This window comes from Sus scrofa, chromosome 3, assembly GCF_000003025.6.
Source record: "Sus scrofa isolate TJ Tabasco breed Duroc chromosome 3, Sscrofa11.1, whole genome shotgun sequence".
In the NCBI taxonomy this organism is placed as follows: Eukaryota; Metazoa; Chordata; class Mammalia; order Artiodactyla; family Suidae; genus Sus; species Sus scrofa.
This window is the reverse complement of record NC_010445.4, coordinates 28,785,924-28,803,890: the sequence shown is the minus strand read 5'-3', so window position 1 is coordinate 28,803,890 and position 17,967 is coordinate 28,785,924. Positions and strand designations below refer to the sequence as shown.

Sequence of the window (17,967 nt, the reverse complement as noted above, 5' to 3'; positions counted from 1 at the left end):
TCGATTCATCCTCACAACCACCCTAGGAGGTAGCTTTATTATCCTACTTTTATGGCTGAGGGAACTGAGGCTCAGAGAGGGTAAGTAATGTGCCCAGGAACACACAGCCAGAGCTGGGATGCAGGCACGTTTCATGAGGCTCTGGGCACTGGCCCTTCCTAGAAAGCGCTCCACCCTCATCCTCTCTCTGCATCAGCAGTGATGCAACCTGGGTGTTTGTAAAGCTTCTAGAGCAGGGAGAACTGGGCTTCAGGGGGTGATGAAGAATCTCATTTCCTGAGAGCAAAAGGCCCTGATCTCTGTCCCTCCGAGGCCCTGCACCACACGGAAGCTGCTGAGCCACCACCGCTCTGCATTTCCACACCCGGTGTGCTCACCAAGCCAGATGTACTTTTTATATGTTTGCCCATCACAGCCTCACAGTGGTTTCCCCTCTTGTTCATTCTGTTAAAAGACGTGTCAGGTCCTACCTGTCTCTACCTGTAGGTTTTGATGATTCAGCAGAGTCCAGCAGCCCTTTAAATCCCTTTGTCTCTCTTCACTCTCCCTCCCCACTGTCTAGCTGGGGGTGCAGAGCAAGGACACTGAGAAGGGGTGGGAGATCTGTCCTGCCAAGTCTGGGTTTGTAACTTTGGGGCTCTCAAACTCTTGGGGACTAGGGGGAGAGGCAATGTTAATGGGCTTTTTGGGTTTTCTTTTGTTTGTTTGTTTTTGTCTTTTGGGGGCTGCACCCACGGCATATGGAAGTTCTAGGGGTCGATCCAGAGCTAAAGCCACCGGCGTACGCCACAGCCACAGCAACATCAGATTTGAGCCATGTCTGTGACCTACACCACAACTCACAGCAACGCTGGATCCTTAACCCACTGAGCAGGGCCAGGGATCGAACCTGCATCCTCATGGATTTGTTATTGCAGAGCCATAATGGGAACTCCTAAATGGGCTCTGAATCGGGGTGGTCTTATACATTTGAATTCCCACTGGAAGAGCTGAGATCCTTCCCACCGTGAAAAAGATGCAGCCTCTCCTACACTATTTACCACAGGCTCTGCTCCAGCACCAGGCATCTAACTCATCAAGGGAGGCGTAAGGGGTTAGAGGGTAAAAAAAAGAAAAATAAATCCATATACGCACAATGCTTACTGACTTAACAGGTTTTTAGGGACGATCTTTAGAGAGAATGATGTCTATAGAGAGCTCAAGCATGTCATGCACTTAGAAGAGAGAGGGGAGTCCCTGGTGGCCTAGCAGGTTAAGCATATGGTGTGGTCACTGCTGTAGCGTGGGTTTGAGCCCTGGCCTGGGAACTTCTGCATGCCACAGGTGGAGCCAAAAATTAAATCAATCAATCACTAAATAAATGAGAGAAAGGAAAAAACCAAAGTCCTAAGAAAATTCCTTTAATTTTCATCTTTTGGAAATACATGTTTCATTTTCATTTCCATGATACAAAAATGTTAAATATCTAACCATGGTCTGGATGAAGCAGATCTACTGAGGTAGATCCACACGATTCTGTCGCTGTTGTGATCTGTGTCAACAGAGAAAGCGCTGGTACTACACGGTGCAGATGTGTCATGGTCTCATGCGCGCGCACACACACACACACACACACACACACGGACACACACGCCACCTCATCCCCACGCCACCCGGACAGAAGGACACCAGGCCATGACACCGACACATGAACGCAGTGCTACGTGGAAAAACGGAAATTAACGTGTCACTTGTACACTCCACCACGAGAAACTCACATCTTGGGGGGAAAAAACATGAAAAAAATATGCCCCAAAGGCCAAGGCATATGTTGACAGCGGCAAACACTTTCCTACTGGAGAAACGAGCTGGAGAGCTTCAGACTTTCAGGCAGCTGTGGTGGGAAGCAGGGCGACACAACCAAATTCTCCCCTGGCGGGGGCTGCCCTCCAACCTGAGCAGGAGAAGGTGGATGAGAGCCTCTCACAGCAGGAAAGGGTCGGACCCCAAATTCATAATCAGGACACCTGTGAATGCGGCTCTTTCTGCATATCTCTCTGCTGACCTCCTCCACCCAGTGGATTCTTAAACACGCTAATTCATGACAGGAAGGGTTTCGCACGCGCTACAAATATGGAACTGAACGGGTTCATCACGTACACAGTCACGACAGCCGACAACCGTGCCGAGTGCCAGCAGACAGCTGAGGTTAAAGAGGAAGAAGAGAAACACAGCCTTGAAAATAAAAACTGGGCTTTTTCGGGAGTCACCCTGGGTTTCGACCCTCTCCCGCCGCACATGGGATGAAATCGAACGGTATGGCGGTATGGCTTCCGACGTGCCGGCTGCTGCGTCTCGCTCGGCCGCAGCACCAGCGATTCGCTCCTGGGTCTTGGTTACCACGTGTCAGGGACTTCAAAGAGCTTGGCCGGGCTGTCCGTGATGCTTCCTGGTGGGAAAGGACAAAGCAAGATGAACGAGAGGAGGACTGCCCCCCATCCCCGGGCGGGGGGCGCGGGGAGAACAGAGTGACCGATTGCAAAGGCAGCTTCGACCAGGGCCGGGCGGTGGTGCGGCCACGCCTGGAGAAAGTCCACGGACGGGTCTTGTCCGTGGAGGGCAGTGCCTGGCACACGGAGGCCACAGGCAGGATGGAGCAAGGGCCTCCCTGCTTGGCTGCCTCTGCAGATCTTAACTCTGCAGGAGTTAAAATGTGGGTGCTCACACTCCCTGGATGAGCTCACGCCCCGAACTCTTAGCCAGCATGCCGGGCACCTCGTTCTTTTTTTTTTTTTTTTTTTTTTTTTTTTTGTCTTTTTGCTATTTCTTGGGCCACTCCCGTGGCATATGGAGGTTCCCAGGCTAGGAGTCTAATGGGAGCTGTAGCCACTGGCCTACACCACAGCCACAGCAACGCTGGATCCGAGCCGTGTCTGTGACCTACACCACAGCTCACGGCAACGCCAGATCCTTAACCCACTGAGCGAGGCCAGGGATCGAACCCACAACCTCATGGTTCCTACTCGGATTCGTTAACCGCTGAGCCACAATGGGAACTCCCCTAATTTCATCTTCTGAAGCCCCCGAGTCGGCGGTACCGACATCCCCATTTTACAGATACAAGATGTCTAGCGAGTGGCGGACATGGGGTCTGGATCCTTCCCTGGCACCACGGTCCCTGCCACAGTCCCGGGACACTGGGTTTCTCTGCGCTGGGGTGACCGGCACCCAGATAAGAGATCAGGGGCTGACAGGGAAGCCGACTGGTGGGGGTTCAGAGTTCCCCAAAGGGGAGACAGCAGTTGGTAGCTTTTTCCAATTTCAGCAGCACTGGCTACGGTCTTGGACTAAAGGGGTCTCTTCTGTTACAGTCTCGCCCCGAAGTGAGAAGCCCTTCTCCATTGGTGCTACTTTTCTGTAACAGCAGCAGCAGCACCACTGGACCACAGAGGTCTAGAGCCAGTGGATGGGAATTAAGTCAGGAAAGAGCCTGTTCATGACGGAAAACATGGCCGACTCCGTGCTCCCGTACCCATGGCATGTATTATCTAATCCCGTGGTGGGGTTGGTAGGGAAGTAGGCAAAGCCAGCTCCAGCTGCTACCACTCCAAGATGTCAAAAGGGCAGCGTCGGTCTGTGATGACGCTTGAAATGGAGAGTAACTTTTTTTTTTTTTTTTTTTAAGGGCTGCACCTGCAGTATATGGAGGTTCCCAGGCTAGGGGTCAAATCAGAGCTGCAGCTGCCGGTCTACACCACAACCACAGCAATGCAGGATCCCAGCCGCATCTGCGACCTACACCACAACTCATGGCAATGCCAGATTCCTTAACCCAATAAGTGAGGCCAGGGATCAAACCTGTGTCCTCATGGATATTAGTGGGATTTGTTACCATCGAGCCATGATGGGAACGCCCAGAGAAACTTAAAAACAGAGAGGAACTCAGCTGAGAGTGGCTACTGCCAATGAGGGGAATGCCTTCATGTGACTAGGTCCAAGCACATGAAATAACATGGGAGTTTCTGCTAAAAGGAGCATCCCCATTTCTGCTCATTTACTGAGATAAAATCCAGAGAGACAGGGTGAGAAGAGCAGGAGAGGATTCATGTGAAGTGTCTGCCCTGCGTCTCAGGGCTGTGTTGAACATGCACGTCTTGGTACTTGCTCCTGAGACGGGAAGATGGGCAGGAGATGGTCCATGTGACAAAGATTCCCATGACAGCACTTAGGAAAAGAATAAAGATTACTAAGAAACAAAACGAGGAGTTCCCTGGCGGCTCAGTGGGTTAAGGACCTGGCATTGTCATTGCTGTGGTTCGGGTTGCTTCTGTGGTGCGGGTTCGATCCCTGGCCTAGGATCCTCTGCATGCCCTGGGCATGGCCAAAAGTCAAACCAAAATGAAACATAAACACAAACACCCCCTTCCGAAACAAATAAATACTGCAGATGGCCCGGGAGAAGACACCACCAGCCTGACCCTCTCCTTTTCCATCACACACTCATCATACTAGACCTAATTCTAGGGAGGAAAATAGACATCGATGAGGGCGTTCTTATAACTCACATTATCAAAGTAATATTACAGCAGCCAACCTGCCATTCTAAAGGTGAAAGCCGCAACGCCCAATGTGGGGAACGGAAGTAAATTAAAACTAGCAGAGAGGAGAAAAGATAAACGGCCCAAAGCAGCTTCATTGTCATAACAGCACCTGACATTGGCTGGGTGGGAAGATATGTGCATCTGGTGGCATGCCAGACGCAGAGTGACACTGTGACAAGCTGGTGAGACATAACGGAAGCAGCAGACGCTGTGGAGTGAGACAAGTCTGGCCAGACCATCTTACTAACTGTGTGACCCTGAGACTCTCCTGCCTCGTCTATAAGATGGACTCGTGCTACTTCATGCCACACAGGGCTTCTGGGATTCCGCAGAGCTTCTGGCACAGAGCAGGGTTTCAATGCACATTAGGCCAGTGGCCCAACACGGAATGTGGTCGCTGCCTGCAGTCAGAGAGATGCTCATTTTTTACTGCCTAAAATGTGCAGCTCTGAGCAAGAACGGTATGTACAGAGGAACCCAAACTTTACAAACTACCTAAAGGAGATCCAGACCCGAGGGGAGCTGGGGGTCACTGCTGCTGTTCATTCTAACACTTGCCAGAAAGGGAGAGCTGAAGGCTATCGAAGGCTCAGACTCAAAGCTAATGGACAAGGAACTATGGTCAGTTTTCCAGGGAACTCATTTTCACAGCCCCGTTTAGTTACTAGAGAGCAAAGAATTATTCAGGAACAATTTTTCTTTTAAAACAGATACTTCGGGACATTTGCCTCCTGCAATCATGGACCATACCTTGCATCATCTACAAAGATTAACTCAAAATGGACTGTTCCCCTAAATGTAAAACCTGAAACTAGAAAAATTTAGAAGACAACAGGAGAAAAATCTCTGCAATCTTCAGTAAGGCGAAGATTTCTTAGATGTGACACCAAAAGCATAACCAAGAAAAAAAACTGATCAATTGGATTCCATTAAAACTTAAAACTTCTGTTGATGGGAGTTCCCGTCGTGGCGCAGTGGTTAACGAATCCGACTAGGAACCATGAGGTTGCGGGTTCCGTCCCTGCCCTTGCTCAGTGGGTTAACGATCCGGCGTTGCAGTGAGCTGTGGTGTAGGTTGCAGACACGGCTCAGATCCCGCATTGCTGTGGCTCTGGCATAGGACTGTGGCTACAGCTCTGATGAGACCCCTAGCCTGGGAACCTCCATATGCCACGGGAGTGGCCCAAGAAGTAGCAAAAAGACAAAAAACAACAACAACAACAACAAAAAACAAAACTTCTGTTGAAAGCTGCTGTTAAGAGAATGGAGGGAGTTCCCTGGTGGCTTAGTGGTTAGGACTTGGCACTTTCACCACTGCGGCCTGGGTTCAAGCCCTGTTTGGGAACTGAGATCCCACATCAAGCTGCTGCATGCTGCAGCCACACACACAAAAAAAGAGAGGGTGAAAAGCAAAGCAGTCTGGAAGAATCTGTAAAACACTCAAAAGGACTTGTATACTGAATATATGAAGAACTCTCAAAACTCAGTAAGGAGAAAAAAAAACCCAGTGAAAAAATGGGCAAAAGATTTGAACATATATTTCATCAAAGAAGAGATTTAAATGGACAAGTAATCACATAAAAAGATACTTAACATCATTAGTCATCAGGGAAAGTCAAATCAAAGCCATAATGAGACAGCAGTTACACCATTAGAATGGGTAAAAAGGACACCATGAATACCAGTGAAGGCGCAGAGCCACAGAGCCCCGGTGCTCTGCTGGTGGGAACGCAACGTGGTGTGGCCACTTTGGAAAACAGTGTGCCGGCTTCCTACAAAGTGACACATTCACCTACCAGTAATTCCCCTCTCAGGTGTTTATCCCAAAGAAATGAACACTTGGTTCATACCAAAACTTGCGTACAAATGTTTCTGTCCCCTAGGTTCTTAGTTGCTAAAAACTGGTAATAACTTAAAAGCCAACAGGCCAAATGGATAAACAGTGCTATGGCCATGAAACAGACCACTATGCAGCAGAAAGAGGGAATGAACCAATGATACGTTCAACAAAACAGACAAATCTCAAATGCATTATGCGAAGTCAAAAACTCCAAGGGTTATCAGTGTGATTCCACTGAACCGACCTTTTGAAAAAGACAAATTATAGTGACACAGAGAGCAGAGCAACGGCTGCTGGCATCTAGGGATGCGGAGGGACTGAGGACAAAGGGGCAGGAGGGAAGCTTCTGGAATGGTTGTTCTATTCTAGCCCTGCCGGTTATTTGACTTCACATTCGCCCAACTCATCACCTTGTACACCCAAAAGCCACAGCTTATATACTGTATGTAAACTGTATTTTAATAAAGCTGACCCTGTAAAAGATACTAAGAATGTTATTTAAAAATAGCCAACAAAATTTTAATATAAACTATTGTGCTGATAATTAAAATTTACATGACCATGAGGCTTACTCTTTTTTTTTTTTTTTTTTTTAATGGGGCAAAAACAAGCTATTAAGGTGGCACAGAGAGTATAATGCCAGCTATGGACACTTGTTACAGGGTATCGAGTAGCTTAGAGTTTAATTTTCTTCTTACTGATTTTCTCCCTTTTAACTCTAGAAACAATCCCCTTTTGTGTTTACCGCTTTCTAATTTTTTTTTTCCTAACAAAAACAACAAAAGAAATTAGTAAGCGGTAAACACAAAAGGGGACTGTTTCTAAAGGTAAAAGAGAGACCCTTCGAGAGTGAAGAGAGCTCTTCCCTCACACGAAGCTGAAAAACTACACAGCACACTGGAAACTACAGGGTGGGATTCTGTGCACAGAAAGACCCTCTGGGGCGCCATACAGACGTTTTTAACCAGGAAATACTCCAGAGGGATGGTTTCCACACCAAGAAGGCAGGACTCCCCTGGATGGCATATGGGAAGCCCCCAAAGGCTGCCTGGAGGAAGAGGGCGGGCACACAGACGCAGGGAGCACACACACCCCCCCCCACCGGCAGTGCAGCACACCCTCAGTTAGGCTGAAATCCACAGTTTAGTTTATTTTTTTGCTTTTTAGGGCTGCATCCATGGCATATGGAAGTTCCCAGGCTAGGGGTCCCATCAGAGCTACAGCTGCCGGTCTACACCACAGCCAGAGCGACTCAGGATCTGAGCTGCATCTGCAACCCACACCACAGCTCATGGCAATGCCAGATCCTTAACCCACTGAGCAAGGCCAGGGAGCCAACCTGTGTCCTCATGAATACTAGTCGGGCCCGTTACTGCTGAGCATGATGGGAACCTCCTGAAATTCACATTTTAATTGAGTAATTAAAAAGCTCCTCGGGACGCCCGTGGACTTTCCAAGCCTGGTCATTCAGGTGACCGACAGCACCAACCGCAGGTCGTGTTTCTGACACAAGGAGACCTGTAATAATAGCACAAGGAGACCGCTGCTCTGAGCAGAGTCTGTATCTTCCTACTGTCACCCTAAGGGTTTAAGCTTCAAAGGTCCAGCAGATTGGTCAAGAAGCCAATAAAACTCACGGTTCTCGGCAAACCTGCTAAGCTCTGATAGGTTTACATCCTAAAGGTAAGGGTGAAAGGGACTTGGAGATGTCGCTGTTACATGACCAAAAAATCACCAGGAAGCGCCCACAGCCCGTGGCCCTGCTCTGTGAACGCTGTCTAATGGGGCGCTGATGGAACACCCGGCTGGTAGATGGCCCGTCCGTACACTGAGACCTGCCAGTCTGCTCAGCACCAGGCCACTGGAACGCTACCCGCTGGCTCAGCAAGGGCAAGGGCACTGTGGATACCACCCGTGAGACACTGACTGGGGCCCATTCTTAGAGACAGTTTACTCCAGCACACACGGCGGGCAGGGCTGTTATGAAGCCTGAATGCCCCAGAGGAGAGCAGACGGCGCTGCCAATCTACGCTGATTGTAATCAATGTAAAAGGAGGGGACTGACATTGTATGTTTGCTTCCTGAAAACAGGGTAGAAACAACAAGAGTTAGGAGAAAAATGTTAACTCAGCACATAATATGGACATAAAAAAGCTCTAAAACAGAACAGGCATGTGGATTTTCATCACACGACTTCATCACAACAAAGTTCAGGTTGGTAGTTGTTTCTGATCTAGAACCACTGCCAGAAATACTCGGTTTATTTTTTGTTTGTTTTTTTGTTTTTTGTCTTTTTGCCTTTTTCTAGGGATGCACCCATGGCATAGGGAGGTTCCCAGGCTAGGGGTCTAATCATAGCTGTAGCCGCCGGCCTACACCACAGCCACAGCAACGCCAGATCCTTAACCCACCAAGCAAGGCCAGGGATCAAACCCAAAACCTCATGGTTCCTAGTTGGATTCATGAACCACTGTGCCATGACGGGAACTCCAAAAATACTCATTTTTGCAAAGAAGCCTTTGCTTCCTCTAAAGCTTGGATAAAACGTCACATGCTGGAGGCAGCATGATGGATTTGCTCTGTATCAGATGGCCCTCCCTGCAGCCCCCAGCACCAGCTGTATTTAACTTTGCATATGTGAGTCTTTGAGTCTCAGTTTCCTCTCTATAAATTAGAAATAATGAGAGCTACACCTCCCTCTGTTTTTATAATGACTAGATCTTAAGGTATGATGCTAGCATGACATCTGGTATATGACAGAAACTTGATAAACGGTAATTTCTTTTTTTTTTTTCCTTTGGTCTTTTTAGGGCTGCACCCTCGGCATATGGAGGTTCCCAGGCTAGGGGTGTAATCGGAGCTGTAGCTCCTGGTCTACACCAGAGCTACAGCAACGCTGGATCCTTAACCCACCAAGCAAGGCCAGGGATTGAACCCAAAACCTCATGGTTCCCAGTTGGATTTGTTAACCACTGAGCCACAACGGGAACTCCGATAAACGGTCATTTCTTCTGCAGCTTAAGACATTCTGTTAAGTCTAGGGAGTCTAGGACTTAACTTTTTGCTATCTTTGATATTAAAACTAAGAACACCGGCCCTGTTTTGTGTGGGGTTTGTCGGTTGTTACAGTACTGTTGCAGCACACCATATTCTACCCTCCTACTTTCTCCTACTTTCCCTTTGGAAAACACAAGATCCCCTACAGGTGGAATGCTGGCTTTGTTTTTTGTCTTTGTTTTTTGGGCATGCAGAAGTTCCTGGGCCAGAGATTGTACCTGTGCCACAGCTGCGACTTGAGCCTCAGCAGTGACAACGCTGAGATCCTTAACCTGCTGAGCTACCAGGAATGCTGTCTTTTAAGTTTCTCATGGCCCTACTGGCAGTGCACTGGTACCCAATGCATCCTACTGAATCATCTGAGCACCATCAAGACGCTGGCCCCAGCAGGAGAGCACTGGCTGGAGGCCTTAGAAGCCACCTCTGCAGGACAGACATCAGCACACTGTACAAGACACTCTACCTGCAGATACCCATCCAGGCCGTCTCAGCTCCTGGGACACTGCACCTGTGGGAGTTCAATACGGACCCTCCACTGGGTGTGAACTCTGTACTCTCACTCATTATAGGACCTCCTTTGAGCAGATGAGCAATCAAAATTGGTTCACTCACCAGGCTCAGCTCCTGGAGCCTTGATCTCAATCCTGCTGATACTATTAGGACCACAAGCTGAAAACGAACCAGCCAAAGAGGATCCAGGAATGGTCCAGCCTTGCACTGTGGGAAGGTCTTACTCCATGGATGGTGCTTCAGCAGAAAGCACAATGCTCTCAAGTTGCCCCATTCGATGAAAAGTTGTCAAGGTGCTCTCTTTTTAACAGGACTGACAAAGAAGTACAAAAATCCACCTTCCCCCCACCCCAAGCTCAAATCTGTGGCAGTGACAGCTTTACTTAAGCCAATGGGGGGGGGACCCTCTGCTAATGACGGTATGATAAATTCAAAAGCCCAAATGCTTCATAGAAAGTTTTCACTTAAAATGATGAAAGTTATAAAAGGAGCTAATCTATTAAGGCAATCTATTATTAGGTGGGTTTTTTTTTTTTAAAGATTTTAATTTTTCCATTATAGTTGATTTACAGTGTTCTGTCAATTTCTACTGTTATTACTAGGTGTTTTAATACCTTTGAGTATTAAAAGTATTACAATCTTGTTCCTGAGAGGGAATAGCTAAGTGGAAAAATTCGAGAGAACAAGACACGAAGAAAGCTATACAAGGGGGGAAAGCTGCCCTGCGCCCCGCCACTCTGGGGGTGAGCTATGAGGGGAGGGCTACCCTTTAATATTTAACATTTGTGGAGCAGGTACCGCGAGGCGGCAGTAACAAGGTATCAAAGATGAAAACTAAGTGTGTTACAGATTAAAAACTTCTCCGACACTTAAATTAGGGAAAGGAAAGGAGACAGGCAGATTCAAGGAGACAGCTAAATACACAGTTCAGACTTCAAACAAGAGTCTAAGTTTTCAGTTTAAGTTAAGCTTCAGCATAAGGTACAAAAGGCATCTGTGACATTTTTGCTGCTTCTTTGATTTCATTAATATCAATGAGATTCAGAAAACGCCCTGCAGGCAGATCGAGCCACATGTAAAAAGAGGAAGTAACTGAAACACAATGGAGTCTTGGCCTCGGCATGAATCAAGGCCAAGGGCACCAGTTCCACCCTTTGATTTGACTGTTGGTTCCACTAACCTGGGCGACTGTCACGGAGTGAGACACGGGAGAGGAGTAACTGGCTCATTGGCGCCCCTCATCCAAGGAGACAACACGCGACACGCGCTTAGGAGCAAAGGCTTTCCTGCAGGGCCCACTTGAGAGCTCCATGACTTTGGGCAAGTCACGAAACTTTCAGGCTTCTGTTTTCTTTCTTTTTTACGGAAGTATAGTTGGTTTACAATGTTGTCTTCATTTCCAGTATGCAGCAAAGTGATTCGGTTTTATACATATGTATGTATATATACATATATTTTTGTCTCTTTAGGGCCGCACCCATGGCATATGGAGGTTCCCAGGCTAGGGGTTGAACTGGAGCTGCCGCTGCCGGCCTACACCACAGCCACAGAAACATGGGATCTGAGCCACATCTGCGACCTACACCACAGCCACAGCCACAGCCACGCCAGATCCTTAACCCACTGAGTGAGGCCAGGGATCAAACCTGTGTCCTCACGGATACTAGTCAGATTCGTTTCCGCTAAGCCCTGATGGGAGCTCTGAATATATATATTCTTTCTCAGATTCTTTTCCATTACGGTTTATTACAAGAAATTAACTATAGCGCTCTGTACAGTAGGTCCTTGTTGCATGTATATTTTTGAATTAAGTTTTTTCCAGGCATAGGACGGCTGGATCATGTGGTAGCTTTATTTTCAGTTTTTTAAGGAACCTCCATACTGTTTTCCATAGTGGCTGTACTAATTTACATTCCCATCAATAGTGTAGAAGGATTCCTTTTCTCCAAACCCTCTGCAGCGTTTCTTATTCATAGAATTTTTAATGATGACCATTCTGACGGGTGTGAGGTGGTAACTCTCTGAGGTTTTGATTTGTATTTCTCGGATAATTAGCAACATTGAACAAGTTTTCATGTACCTGTTGCCCATCTCTATGTCTTCTTTGGAAACACGTCTATTTAGGTCTTCTGCCCATTGACTGGATTTTGTTTGTTACTGAGTTGTTGAGCTATTTGTATATTCTGGAAATTAAGCCCTTGGTCACATCATTTGCAAATATTTTCTCTCAGTCTACAGGCTGTGCTTTGCTGTGCCAAAGCTTGTACGTTTGATTAGGTCCTATTTGTTTATTTTTGCTTCTATTTCTATTGCCTTGGGAGTCTGACCTAAGCAAATACTGCCAGGATTTATGTCAGAGAATGTTTTGCCTATGTTCTCATTTTATGGTGTCATGTTTTATATTTAAGTTTTTAAGCCGCTTTGAGATTAATTTTGTGTATGGTGTGAGGCAGTGTTTGAACTTCACTGATTTACAAGCTGTCCAGCTTTCCCAACACCTCTGGCAGAAAAGACTATTTTTTTTTTTTTTTGTCTTTTTAGGGCCGCACCTGCGGCATATGGAGGTTCCCAGGCTAGGGGTCAAATGTGAGCTGCAGCTTCCAATCTACACCACAGTCACAGCAATGCCAGGATCCAAGCCGAGTCTGCTGCTTACACCACAGCTTGCGGCAATGCCAGATCCTTAACCCACATATGTGAGGCCAGGATCTGACCTGCATCCTAACAGACCTGTGTTGGGGTCTTAACCCACTGAGCCACAACAGGCCCTCCCTGAAGAGACTATCTTTTCTCAATTTTCTTAATTGTCAAAAGGTCCTTGACACCCACCTCTGAGATTTAAACAGAAGCATTTCTGTCAAGCATGAAGTGCAGTGCTGGGCCCTTAGCAGGCGCCAGGTCAGCAGCAGCTGTACTGTCACCGTGACATGCTAGCTGACCAGGTTCTGGCCATGTGTCCTGAGCAGGGCCTTTCACAGACACTGGAGGCCCCACAAGCCCCCTCCTCACCTGGCACTCCTGCCCTGCAGAGGGTCTGTGCACCAAGGGCTGAGGGAGCTCAGGGAGCCTCCAGAGCACCCCTGGGTGATGCAGGGGACGTGGAATTCGGCTCCTCTTCTGGTTCTGCTTCTTCCTAGCTACCCGGACCAGCACGTTTCTCAGCCTCTCTGAGCCCAGATACCCCCAACGCCAAAACAGGGATGAGGCCCTGTGTCGGGGCTCTCGCGACACAGAGAGAGAGAGGAGAGAGAGGCTGCTACTGCAGCATCTTGCACACAGTAGGCTCTCAACACGTGTTCCTTCCCCGTTTCCTTGGCTCCTTACATAATTCCGCTCATGAGAGAAATTCAGGCTGCCTTGGGGTTTTACTGGGAACAGTGAAAACTCTGCTACTGAAAATAACGTGTGTAGGAGTAGGCCTCGGTGCGAATTCATGTCCACATTTAAATTACCGAGGCGATTTTAAACACATCCCTAAAACCTCTAAACCACAGAGGAGAGAGAGATGATGACCAAAGTGGACTCCCCGTCCTTAACAAGGAGACCACCGCCAAGCCTTGCTCCACCAAGAGCCAGGGCTTCCAAGGGATTCCGCAAACAAAATTAAAATGATCCAAAAACCATCTGGTCCTGTGGAAGACGACATGGGCTTTGCCATCAACTGAAGCCCTGCTCTAATTTCTCCCCCGAAACGAGAGCTTCTAGAACATCAAAGAAGACACAGCTCTAGAACCTGAGTGAGATCCAATACAAACCTGTCGGAGAAAGGTCCTTCTTCATCCTTTTTAATTTCTTGGCCTTTTTCCTTCCCTCTGAGTGGGATTCTGCACAGGGATCTGTCTGCTCAAGCTCAGTGTCAGAAAGCTCCCCCGATACTCTGGCCTCCAGGTCAGCTTCTGCTTGACAGGGACTCAGGTTTCTCTTTCTGACTGTGCTGGTGGCTGTAAGACTGCAAAGCAAAAGTGGAACAACATGAAAGGTGTTGAGAGTAATTGGAAGACCAAGCCTGTAAAAATATTTTTACACTCTTAATTCCATTAACACTTAACTAGCAGTCAAACAGCACGGGCAGCTGCCACCCGGAGATGCAAGTTAAAGATCTTACTTTGAACTGAAGTCTAAGACCTTACCCACGACAAGCTTATTCAGAAGAAGCATGCTTGTGCACGGATATAAACAACTCCAAGCTGTTCGTGGCATTCGAAAGAAAAATGAAAGAAAACCCCTGGTGTCTATTTTGATGGAGCTACTCCAATGGAAGAGTAGAGCAAAACAGTAGAACAGGAGTCCCGGTCGTGGCTCAGCGGTAATAAAACTGACTAGTATCCATGAGGTTGCAGGTTCGATCCCTGGCCTCAGTTGGTGAGTTAAGGATCTGGTGTTGCCATGAGCTGTGGCATAGGTCACAGATCTGGCAGCGCTGCTGTGGCTGTAAGCTGGCAGCTGTAGCTCCAGTTTGACCCCTAGCCTGGGAGCTTCCATATGCCGAAGGTGCAGCCCTAAAAAGACAAAAACAAAACAAAACAAACAAACAAAAAAACCCCCAAAAAACAAAAAAAAAAAACAAGAATAGGAGTGCAACCATAACAAAATCATAGCCTGGATTACATTAAATCAGAGGAGAGCGCTGTTCCCCGCATGACTGCCTAATGCATACACAGCAGAAGAGAAGAATTCTTGAGTCTGTTGGCTGTCACATTGCTTGTGCATTTGAATACACTTAAAGGGAATACCCCCACCTGCATTACTTCTCTTCCATTCCAAACAGGAGACTTGTCAAGATTATAATTAAACCTGGCTTTGTTTTTAAAGCTTGATAGGATCTGACATGTTGAATTAAATCAGAGTCTCTATCCCAGTTCTCCTTAAGAAAACACGTTCCCTGAAATAGAACTTGATAAAAACACAGACCACATGGCCTGTGTGAGTCCTGTCTCCTCTAAATGCATCTTATAAATAGATTTTTTTTTATGATAGCCCCCAAGTTATGAAAAGCATAAAGAATCCAGTCATTCCCCCGAAGGGGGGCCATTCAGGCAGAGGGGGGCAGCGAGCACGTGATCAGGCTCCTGCGTCAGCCTTCCCCAGGGCGCGAACTTTGCAACGTGGTGTATAAAAACCTCGGGCTACCCAATTATTCAAGCTCCACAACACTTAACATCTGTAAGTGTAATCCCTGCACTTACATCCTCCCTGGATCTTACACTTGCTCACTCACATGAAGAAGGAGAATCAACTGCTTCCGTGGTGGTTATTAGAGGCCACAGGAAGCAGAACACAGCTCAGAGCAGCTGGCCTCTGGAGACCTGTGGCCAGTTTGCCACTGTCCTGTTTTCACCTGGGTTACATACAACTTTCGGAAACATCTCTTTTATTGAGAGGATATAAAGAAAAAGGAAAATGCCAATGGCAGTATTGGGGGGGGTTATTAAAATTCATGCTAAAGTTTACTGTTTGAAAACTGATAATACCTTTAAAGTTTTCTTAAAAGACTAAAACCATTTTTGGCTGGTTTCAGAAATTTTGGAAAATGCAGAAAGTATAAGTAAAAAACAAAACACACACATACCCTGCCATCACAAAAGAGTAAGAGGCCTAAATATTTCGCTGTGCTGTAAACCCTGGAACCAGGCAGCCTCTGAGATGTAAATGAACTCACTCGCATTCTAAGTACTTCAAGAAATATAAAGTCCAGAAATAGCCCCAACTGCGCACAGAAATCTAGCGGATGATAGAGGTGGTAGCTCAAACTACTGGGGCAGAGACAAACTTTTAAAAAATGGTGGAGGGGCGTTCCCGTTGTGGCACAGTGGAAACGAATGCGACTAGGAATCATGAGGTTGTGGGTTCGATCCCTGGCCTTGCTCAGTGGGTTAAGGATCTGGCGTTGCCGTGAGCTGTGGTGTAGGTTGCAGACTCGGCTCAGATCCCGAGTTGCTGTGGCTCTGGCATAGGTGGGTGGCTACTGCTCCGATGAGACCCCCTAGCCTGGGAACCTCCATATGCCATGAGAGCGGCCCAAGAAATGGCAAAAAAAGACTAAAAAAAAAAAGGTGGAGTCTTGAAAAAAAAAAAAAAAACATAAAACATAAAAAAATGAAAATAAAAAATGGTGGTGGGACGATTGGAAAAAGATAAATTAGACCCATTCCTCATCCATTAAAAAAGAATAAACACCAAATGGATGGGATATCTAAATGTGAAAAATAAAAATCCTTTGCACTGCAATAAATAACACGGGCAAAGTCAAAAGACAAATGACAAACCAGAAGGATATATTTGTACCATATATTCCAGATAAAGGACTAACATCCCTAATACACAAGTAACTCTCAAAACTGAAAGAAAAAAAACAAAATTCTATAGGAAAACAAGCAAAGCTATGAATAAATAGCTCATCTCTCTCTCTCTCACATGCACACCCTTTAAATACATGAAAAGATGTTCAACTCCATTCATGATGCAAAATAAAATGACAATGAAAGATAATTTCTCACCCACTAAATTGGCAAAAAATATCTAAAAGCTTGATGAAATATTCTGTTGGTGAGATTGGGGAAAAAGGTGCTCATACATTGCTTCTGAGACTGAAAAATGGTACAACCGCCTCTCGTGGAAGGGAACGCGGCGGTATTTGAGACAACTCTGTACCCATTTACCGCACTCGCTCGCTCTTTGAGCCAGCAATCCCACTCTGGGGAATTCAGAAGATACAGCTCCAACACTGCAAAACTACCTATGTACTCGTGGCAGTTTTATTTGTTATTATGATATATTACTGCCAAGCGCCTAAATGTCTAAGCACAGGAAATTGGTTGAATAAAGTAGGCTACACACAGTCCGTGTAACTAAGCAGTTACAATAAAGAATGAAGATCTCCAAGAACTGCTATGGAATGATTTCCAGCGAAAAAGGTGAGAAGGTCAAAAGAGCAGTTTATGAAGGTATTTCTAATCTTGGGTGGAATGCTGGGGAGAATTCTACACACACACACACACACACACACACACAAAAGACAGAAAAGAAAAGAAAATCCTGAACTCTTCCGTAGGTTTGCTTCTATAGTTGAATGAGTGAAGCAATTCTGAAAATACTTGGATACATGAGAATGCTCAGCAAATTAGTAGGGATGTGCTGATGTAGCTGGAAGACAGAGATGCAAATATTGGACTGGGGGAAGGTAAGGGGGGAACCCTGTGGGGATGGAATGAAACCGGAGATAGGGGTCTGTGTTTGTCATTTCTAAAATAAGTATGTGTATAGGTGTGCACGTTTGTGTGTCTGCATATGTGTATGAGATGGAGGTGTGTCTATCCACGCACCGATTTCCCAGCTCTGCCCACTGAAAGGACCTACTAAAAGAAAGCAAAAAAACCCAGTGGCCAGGAGCACCTCTAGTGTCCAGATCTTAACGTCTAACGCCAAACTCCACTGGAAAAAAAAAAAAAAAAAAAAAAAAAAGAATAAACCCAGAGCTCCTCAAAGAAGCAGCTGATTCCAGGGCTGGGGTTTACACAATGAGCCTGGAACATCCTGTGATACCAGAAAGTAGGAAACTGCTCAAGCACTGATGGGGCATGATACAGGGACCTAGGAACCAGGTAGAAAGAGCTCCCACTGGCCAGATGAGCACCAAAATAATGAAGGGGCAATAAAATTCTGAGCCTTTAAAAAAAAAAAGAGGAATCCATGGGTCTCCATCAATACATAAGACAGAGAGACAGAGAGGAGGGGGAACTCTTCAGGACGGCTGAATGCTGACCATGAAAGGGTAAAGGCAGGGAGAGAGACGGAGCTGGCAAACCATCCTCTGACAACCATCACATGAAGCATGACTGATGCACAAATCATCAAGAGATGCCGAATTGGGGGAGATGTTTTGCTGAAGGGTAGGATATCTGCATGGTCTTCAAGTGTCTCTCCTGAGACTGATATTCTGAGAAGGACACAGCATGACTTATAATACAGTATGCTGATCAG

The 17,967-nt window shown here is 46.7% G+C and overlaps 1 protein-coding gene across 3 annotated transcripts in view; it reads right to left on the bottom strand.

Annotated features, from left to right (window-relative positions):
• Window positions 1,385-17,967, bottom strand: part of PARN (poly(A)-specific ribonuclease) — a 185,699-nt gene continuing 169,116 nt past the window's right edge. For all 3 annotated transcript variants that reach the window (XM_021086564.1, XM_021086561.1, XM_021086563.1), the window contains 2 exons: window positions 13,743-13,936; window positions 1,385-2,428 (listed from right to left, as the gene is read on the bottom strand). In XM_021086564.1, coding sequence (XP_020942223.1) covers window positions 2,376-2,428; window positions 13,743-13,936 — 247 coding nt within the window. In that variant the 3' untranslated portion in view covers window positions 1,385-2,375. The remainder of the gene's footprint in view (window positions 2,429-13,742; window positions 13,937-17,967) is intronic.